This window comes from Rhinopithecus bieti, unplaced genomic scaffold (genome assembly GCF_001698545.2).
Source record: "Rhinopithecus bieti isolate Rb0 unplaced genomic scaffold, ASM169854v2 scaffold_12573, whole genome shotgun sequence".
Classification (NCBI taxonomy): Eukaryota; Metazoa; Chordata; class Mammalia; order Primates; family Cercopithecidae; genus Rhinopithecus; species Rhinopithecus bieti.
Window position 1 is genome coordinate 1,431,134 of NW_016807321.1, and position 8,800 is coordinate 1,439,933.

General features: G+C 54.1%; 1 protein-coding gene across 1 annotated transcript in view; it reads left to right on the forward strand.

Annotated features, from left to right (window-relative positions):
- The first annotated feature begins 6 nt into the window (after positions 1 to 6).
- Positions 7 to 8,800, forward strand: part of ARFGAP1 (ARF GTPase activating protein 1) — a 19,022-nt gene continuing 10,228 nt past the window's right edge. The window contains exons 1-7 of the mRNA XM_017881148.1: positions 7 to 17; positions 3,297 to 3,360; positions 3,810 to 3,919; positions 4,199 to 4,370; positions 4,910 to 5,010; positions 5,849 to 5,935; positions 6,495 to 6,591. Of these exons, the coding sequence (XP_017736637.1) occupies positions 3,301 to 3,360; positions 3,810 to 3,919; positions 4,199 to 4,370; positions 4,910 to 5,010; positions 5,849 to 5,935; positions 6,495 to 6,591 (627 nt within the window). The 5' untranslated portion in view covers positions 7 to 17; positions 3,297 to 3,300. The remainder of the gene's footprint in view (positions 18 to 3,296; positions 3,361 to 3,809; positions 3,920 to 4,198; positions 4,371 to 4,909; positions 5,011 to 5,848; positions 5,936 to 6,494; positions 6,592 to 8,800) is intronic.

Below are 8,800 nucleotides of genomic sequence, written 5' to 3' on the forward strand. Positions count from 1 at the left end.
CCTGCCCCTCCTGTCAGGTAAGCGCGCGGCTCGGCGGCCCGGGCTCGGCCTGAGGCCCCGGCTGCCGCGGCGTCGTCCCCGGCCTTCGCGGGCGGACTCCCCGCCGCAGCCTCCCCCGCCCGGACCCCGCTCCACCCCAAGGCTGATGCCCCAGAGCTTGGGGGCGCCCACCCCGACCTCCCCCAGTCCCCTCGGCGCTGGACGGCGGGGCCCTTCTCGCGCGGACGCCCTGCTGCAGCCGCCCCTCCGCCGTGCCACCCCCCGCCACTCGTGCCCCCTTTCCTCCGAAGCTGTCCTCCACCCGCACCCCGGATCTGGAATTTCCCACCGGTTACGGGAGTCCAGCGGGTCCCTACCCACCCATGTCGCCTCCCCTGCCCCGTCTCCTTCAACACCCTCTTCCCGACCTCATTCGGACACAGGACTCGGCCTGGACACATCCCAGTCAGGTGGCCTTTGAAGCCCGGTGGGGCTTGCACCCGCTAAGAAGTGAGGGTCCTGCCCAGCAGGTGTTGGTGAGCCCAGTCTCATCAGAAATGGCAGCCTCAGTTCGCTTGGTTTTCCTCCTTACCCTTTGACATGGATGACTGTCTTAAGGGAGGGAGAAAAAGAAACCAGGAAGGGACTTTTAAAACTTTTCTCAGTTTATGTGGGTTTGGAAGAACTGTGCTTCTTGCCTGTTCTTTTAAACAGTTTTAATTACAGCCCACCAATTCTGAGAAGTAATTCTGCTCATTTTTTGCAGGTCTAATATTCCTGCCATGCTCTGCTGATTACAGCACCAAAGTTCGGCTCTAAAGTGGCCCAGGGGATTGAAGCCCTTAGCTTTGTTTTGGCGTCCCTTTCTGGGACCATATCCTTGTCCAAGGTCAGAAGTAATCCGTGCTTTAGAGAAAGGGCTCTTGTTCTTAGACATGGGTACTTGAGGCGTTTCAGACAGTTTCTGGGAACGACTGCTGGTATTTCTGCCTGTCACTGTGTTAAACAGCCCTAGGGTCTAAACAGTGTTCTTAAATATCGCTTTTGATCTCACGTATTGAGAATGTTCCAACTTATGGATCCTGAGTTTTGAAGTTTCCGGAGCTTACCGAACTAATACAGTGTTCTCACTGGGTTTGATGTTTACTGAAGTCACATCCACTTGCAGAAGGAGGTATATTTTTGCATCTTGGTTTCAAGTGTTAAGAGTTTTGGATTATTTTTCAAGATAAACCATATTTGTGCTTTGAAGGTTAAGAGGCATGTGCTTTCATGTTATTAACTTTAACATTTCAGGGAACTAGGGCTCTTGAATATCCACAATGAGTCACATAGAGGAGTTCCTTTTAAATCCAAGCTGAGTCCTTTCCTTTTTGCACGTTTTCTTCCTCCGGTGGTTCTGCGAGTATCCTGTATGTTTTACAGTTAGAAATTCAAGCCATCTCATGGTTCTGACTTTTGTTTGCCTGTGTCTGTTGACCAAGACATCAGCCCCTGAGGGCAGGCATGGTGCTGTGGAAAGAGTGCAGGACTGAGTGTGGAGACCTGGATTGGTCTCGTCCTGCTTTGGCGGCCCACTTCCTCTCCGTGGGCCGTGGCTTCTGCGTGTGCGGTAGTTCTGCCAGGGTCGTCGGCGGCTGCTGTACAAGAATGTGTCCCGAGGGCCCTGTAAACTCAGCCCCGCTCCCTGCCTGCCAGGGCATCTGTCCACACAGGTTCTCCCTCTTCCGTCCTCAGTCGGCTGTACCGGTGGATGCTCAGTTTGATGACGGTATCCGCCTGAATGAGTCATGCTGGGGTCCGGGTCCTGCGATCAGGAGTGAGCATTCACTGCCTCATGACCTGTGGTTCCTGGACACTCTCACACAAGGCACAGAGAATTATGGAGCAGAAGGGAGCCCAGGGTGAACTTTTGGTTTTGTTTTTATGAACTGCAGAAAACAGGTGTTTATTTCCTGACTTTGAATGGGTTTAAAGTGGGCACTGGTCAATATTAGGAGTCATGGGCTTCAGAATTCAGAAACTTTGCCTGTGTGGAGTTGGGACCCCCCCGCCAGTGAATACCTTCTTTCTGGATACTTAAGATTAGAAATGAAATATAGGACAGAGGGGTTTTTTTTTTAATTTTTTATTTTTTTAAAGCTTCACCTCAACGTAAAGTTCCACCTACAGTGTTAGCGGGAAAGCTGGTCTACACAGTCCTCTTCAACACAGTGAAGGAGGGAAGGGCTGGTGCTGGGAAGGTGCCATGGCTTACAGAGTTCTACGTGTTCTCCGTGTAGTGAGAGGTAGAGGGAACAGCACACGGCTCCATTCGTATTGTGAGGTGGGTGAGCCTCAGAGAAACAGTGCACGGAGGCGCGGGCTGGTGGGATCCAGGTCTGCCGCCTCCAGGCTGGACTGTCTTCTACAGTTTGCTCGGTGCTGTTGTGTGCAGGACCACTGGGTCATTCTCCTTTGATGCTGGGGTTGGTACCACCCCTTCCTCCTGCTTTGAATCTTAACGATGTCGATTTTCCTGGTCCTGAATTAGATGGGCCACCAGTTGAAGTTGTACTTTGCTAAAGCTAGGAGAGCTACAGAGACATCAATAGGTTTTCTCTTCACCCTAAACCTTGTTGCTACTGTCCCACTAGGGTCCCTGTGAGTCACCGTGGCGGGGCTGATGGTCTGAAGCCACTCCCCTTGTCCTGCAGCAGCCACACTGTTGCCCCCATGTCTCAGAATGGCCCCAGAAGAACCTACCTGCAGGTCCCCCAGCAGGCTGGACTTTCCACACACTTCAGGCAGGGTACCGCTTCTGCCCCGACACGGGCAGGAGCCTCCCTGTACTGCGTTGGGGATGTGGTGGGAAGGGTGGAGCGCTGAGTCCCTGGGCTCCCTGTCGTTGCAGTGATCAGCCCAAGTGTGGTGTGTCGCCTTTTAGGTGGAAAATCGAATTTAGCAGCCAATCTGTGTGTGTTTTTAAAGACTACCCCTTGCTGTGAATTTCACCATTAGAAGACAGGACTTTTTATAAATGATGCGGTCTTGGTGGTGGATAACCGTAAGCAAAGTGGCATCAGTAATTACGTGGTCTTCCTGGCCATCGCCCCGGCCACAGCCTGGGAGCCTCTTGGGGGTATGGGGAGCAGAGTCCTTCAGTATGTGGTCCTCCCGGCCCCTGCAGCGGGCGGCCCTGTGACCAGGGCTTCCCAGCAGCTCAGCAGATGGTCTCTCAGGTTTTCTGTTGTGTGGGGTTTTTGGACAGACGTTATTTTCTTTTTTGTAGAGTAGCCTGTTTGTAAGTTTAAAGTGTTTCTTTTTCTCCTTTGCAGCATCATGGCCAGCCCAAGGACCAGGAAGGTTCTTAAAGAAGTCAGGGTGCAGGATGAGAACAACGTAAGCCTCTGCCCCCCACCCTCGCCCCAAGCCTTGGTCAGGATCAGCGAGTCTCGGGAAGTTGTGCTCTGAGCCCGTGGTTCTGGGACCCTCCTGGAGTCGATGGTGGTTGGCGTCCTCTGGACGTGTGTGACTTGTGCTGGCTGGTGGCCTGGGTGGCCGGCTCTTAGAGTGGTGCCATTTCTGGCGCTCATCAGTGCTGGCTGTTGGGGGTGGGGGCTCCTCCACATTCCTCAGGCCACATCGCTCTAAGGACAGGTCCGCCTCATCTTCCCATCTGAACATTTTATTGCATGGGAGGCTCTTTCCCCTCATGCCTTGCCCTGACCCACCCCCCCGGCCACCCTGGGCAGCCCTCTGCATTCGCTTCTTGAGGCCACCTGTCGGATCTTTGGGGTCCCTGGGCTCTGCCCTGAGCCACCTGGTGAGTCACTGTGGCCCCTTTGCAGGTTTGTTTTGAGTGTGGCGCATTCAATCCTCAGTGGGTCAGTGTGACCTATGGCATCTGGATCTGCCTGGAGTGTTCGGGGAGACACCGCGGGCTTGGGGTGCACCTCAGGTCAGTGTCCTACCACTCCGGCTCTGCGGAGAGCCTGTCGCCATCCCAACATCTGTTTCTGACACTGGAGGTGCTGACGCCAGGGAAGCTTGGGGGCCGTTTCCCATTGCGTTGCCAGTGTCCACTCCAGTGACGCCATGGCACAGGGTTCCAGCTGCTGGCCACTCGGCCTCCCTGCGGCTGCTGCTTGCTGTGTCTAATTCTCAGGATGATGCTGGGTGGAGGGTGTCCCTGGGTGTCCCCGGTGCTGGTTGATTTGCTCAATCCTCTGGTTTCCAGCTTTGTGCGCTCTGTTACTATGGACAAGTGGAAGGACATTGAGCTTGAGAAGATGAAAGCTGGCGGGAATGCTAAGTTCCGAGAGTTCCTGGAGTCTCAGGAGGACTACGATCCCTGCTGGTCCTTGCAGGAGAAGTACAACAGCAGAGCCGCGGCCCTCTTTAGGGATAAGGTAGAGATGGGCCTGACTCACTCTTGCCCATGGTGCGGTGCTGCTCTGCTTTTAGTGGTTCTGGAGTCGGTTCTTTTGCTGGTTCTGACACACCCACTGGGCCACACATAGTCCAGGACAGAAAGGAATGTCGTGGTCCTTGCTGCCCTGCCCAGAGGGGAGGCAAATGGCTTGTGGGAGAGATGGACCTTCCCCGCCTCCAGGGGAGAAAGTAGCTGTGACCCTTTATTGCCTCTGTGACATGTTGGGCACATGTTTCTAAGAAGTTTGGAGGTCACATGGGTGGGTCCCCTTGTGTTTGAAGTTGGAGCTGCACCAACTAGGAGCTCCCCAGCTCTGTTGTTCATGTGAAGGGAGCCCTGGCCTCACGTCCACACCTGGTCTGTGCACCTGAGCAGGGGCTGTCGAGGCGGGGCCGGGAGGAGGCTGCGGGTGGTGGGTGCTCCAGGCGGGCCGAGGGGGGTGCGCTCGAGTCAGTGGAGCCCAAGGGTGTCGCCAAGCACCTTTATGCTCTCTGATGCCCTGTGTCTCCTTGTCAGGTGGCCACTCTGGCCGAAGGTAGAGAGTGGTCTCTGGAGTCATCACCTGCCCAGAACTGGACCCCACCTCAGCCCAGGACCCTGCAGTTCACGGCACACCGGTAGCTGCTCCTCATGGGGCCTCAGTGCAGTTTCCACTGGGCCCTGATCTTAGTTGACTGGGTTACCCCGCAGAATTCTCCCCTTCTTTGCTGTTGTGACAGCTCTTTTCCCAGAAGTCAGTGGGAAAAACAGATTTTTTAAATTGCCAAGGCAATTCAAGCTTTTCATAAATTTCAACCCATAAAGCTGTCTCAAATAGTGCCCTAGGTAAGCTCTGCACGCCTTCCAGATGTGCACACAGCCATGTGCGCTGTGGCGCTGTGGGAATTCACATCTCCGTCCGCGGCGCTGTGGGATTCACGTCTCCGTCTGCCCACAGAGGTGTTGTCTTCCCTTCCCCAGAGTTGCCTATCTACCTGTGGCACTGGCCCTGCCACCCTTGAACTGACCCCTGTCATGGATACGTCCTGTGTCCCACTGCAGGGAACGTCCCGGGTGAGGTGACTGGGTAGCACGAGGCCTCCCCACCTAACTTGGAGCCGCGGAGCCCCGCCAGCCAGGTGCTTCTGGCAGAAGGCTTTGCACTGCGGGCAACTCCGGCTTGATTCCAGGCCCTCAGTCCTCTTGCCCCACCTCTCGCCTCTGCCTCCTGCTGACGGGGAGAGTGCAGAGCCCACTGCAGAGGCCTCTCGTGTTGCCCATGAGGCTGGCATTGCTGGGTTTCAGCACCTGAGCCCAAACATCCGCTCAGAGCTGAAGGCCACCCTGGCCTCAGGTGCTCTCAGGGGTGACGTGAAAGCGCTGCCCACGTAGGCCACATGGTTCTGGGGGTGCTGCTGGGGTTCCCTCAGACTTCACCCAGTTTTGGCCTCACCAGCCTTTGATTCTTGGTTTCAGAGCCTCTGGCCAGCCGCAGAGTGTGACTGCCTCCTCGGACAAGGCTTTCGAAGACTGGCTGAATGATGACCTCGGCTCCTATCAAGGGTAAGGACTTGAGAGCTGGGGATGCCTGGGGCAGGCCAGACCCATGGGGTTTAGTCTGCTGGGTAGGGCTGCTTCCCTCTGGGCCTCCCGTGTGCAGTGGGTGCAGAGTCTGACTGCAGTGAGTCCCGGCTGCCCACCCAGGTGTGGATTGGGGGTCTTGGATATCGAGAAGAGCTAACACTGAGAAGAAAAGCATAACACGTTTTCTGCTTGGAATTTGCTGTGCCTATACGTGAACTGTTATCCCCAAAGCCGTCGTATGAAGTTGTTTTGATCTTTTCTTCCAGTACTGCTGTGACTGGGCTTGGGGACTTGCTGGGGGCCCTCTCTCTGGTGATGTGGCAGGAGGGTCTTTTTCAGTGTGCAGAAAGCACGTCTGTCTGCTGCTGGGGAGCTGCCAAGGCTCCTGCTGCTGTGGGAGGCGGCGTGCACGTCCTGTGCGTGGGGACGTTGGCACATCCCTCAGAGCCTCAGCCTCACCTCTGTTCAGGGCCCCACGCCTTCAGGAGGAGCAGGGTTCACGCCAGCATCTTCAGCCTCTTGTCCACTTTGTTTTCAGAGCCCAGGGGAATCGTTATGTGGGGTTTGGGAACACGCCACCGCCTCAGAAGAAAGAAGATGACTTCCTCAACAACGCCATGTCCTCCCTGTACTCGGTAAGGACTTGTGGGCCCTGCAGAGCATCTCCCATGGGCAGACCCGGACTGAGGGCACGCCAGGCCGTCGGGGGCAGTGTGGCAGTCCTGGAACACGTGCTCTTTGCCTTGTTGTGATCTAAGGACCCCTCCCTTACCTTCAGTGATGTTTTCTTGCAAAAATGTGGCTTAAATTTTTCAGATCCCAAATTCAGTCACTTCTTTTTTTTTTTAAGACAGAGTGTTGCTTTGTCGCCCAGGCTGCAGACTGGAGTGCGGTGGCGCAATCTGGCTTACTGCAATTTCTGCCTCCCAGGTTCAAGTGATTCTCCTGCCTCAGCCTCCTGAGTAGCTGGGATTATAGGCACCCACTATCACGTCCAGCTAATTTTTGTATTTTTTTTTTTTTGAGACGGAGTCTCGCTCTGTCGCCCAGGCTGGAGTGCAGTGGCCGGATCTCAGCTCACTGCAAGCTCCGCCTCCCGGGTTTACGCCTCCGGAGTAACTGAGACTACAGGCGCCCACCACCACGCCTGGCTAGTTTTTTTTTTTTTGTATTTTTTTTAATAGAGACGGGGTTTCACTGTGTTACCCAGGATGCTCTGGATCTCCTGACCTCGTGATCCGCCCGTCTCGGCCTCCCAAAGTGCTGGGATTACAGGCTTGAGCCACCGCGCCCGGCCTAATTTTTGTATTTTTAGTAGAGATGGGGTTTTACCAGGCTGGCCAGGTTGGTTTCGAATTCCTGACTTCTGATGATCTGTCCACCTCGGCCTCCCAAAGTGCTGGGATGATAGGAGTGAGCCACCGCACCCAACCAACACTTACTTACTTCTGACACAAAATGTGTGTATTTCAAATCTAACAACGGACGTTCTTCCAAGGAACCCCAGGACTCTGACGGCCGCCACTTGGCCGTGTTCTCTGCAGAGGGAGTGCTGTATGCAGTGGGAAGCTGGCTCTGGGCTTGGGGCTCTGTGGCAGTGCTGGGAAGCTGCTTGGGCGCTGCCCGAGGTCACTCAGGGCCACCTCTGGTCTGGGGGTGCCTGGAAGCTCCAGGTTGGATGTTCAGAGTATGACACCCTGGGCTTGTTGCCATTTTCCTATTAACAGAAATACATGTTGTTTGATTTTCATTTTCCAAGGAAATTTTTACCGTCTTTAAAAAATGATTCTTGCGGGTGTGATGGCTCACGCCTGTAATCCCGGTACTTTGGGAGGTGGAGGCGGGCAGATCACCTGAGGTCAGGAGTTCGAGACCAGCCTGGCCAACATGGCGAAACCCCGTCTCTACTAAAAAATATAAAAATTAGCCAGGCGGGGTGGCATGTGCCTTGTAGCCCCAGCTACTGAGGAAGCTGAAGCAGGAGAATTGCTTGAACCCGGCAGGCAGAGGTTGCAGTCAGCCTAGATAGCACCATTGCACTCCAGCCTGGGCGACAGAGTACGACTCCATGTCAAAAAAAAAAAAAGATTTTTATTCATCACAGCATTATTGTCTGTGACACTAGCAACCTGAGACTCTGGCCACAGGGGCCTCTTGAATGGGAGCTTGCACTGAGAGCCAAGGAGGGATTTATTTGTTTATTTATTTATTTATTTATTTATTTATTTATTTTATTTATTTTGAGACAGGTCTTGCTCTGTTGCCAGGGCTGGAGTGCAGTGGCATATTTATAGCTCACTGCAGCCTCGAACCCTGGGTTCAAGCGATCCTCCCACCTGGGCCTCTCGAGTTGCTTAGCTTGCCAAAGTTCCAGTATTACAGGAATGAGCCACCATGCCTGGCCAGAAAGGATTTTTTAATACTAACATGACAAGATCTTCAAAGTATGTTAACTAAAAACAAGCAGGTTTAAAACGGATGGCTTCGTCTGCAAGGAGCCCTGCCATAGAGTCTTGGGAGCCCCCAAGCGTGTGTAGCTTCCAGTTGCTCGGGGTGGCCTGGCTGCACCTCGGGCCACTGACGGCCATGGCTGCTTCCTCTTGCAGTCATTGCTGCATCTTTAGGAAAGAAAAGTGCATTTTTCCAGCCTGTGTGTGGGCTTCACATTTGTGGCCCTTCTGCTGCCTTTTGCTGGGCACCTGCTCTCTGGGAAAGGCAGTTCAGCTTAGTGATCTCTCAGGTGAGGGTCCCTTTGCGTTTCCTTTAGGAGGAAGAGGGCGAGTTGTGATTGAAATGAGACATTTTTTATTTTATTTTATTTTATTTTATTTTATTTTATTTTAT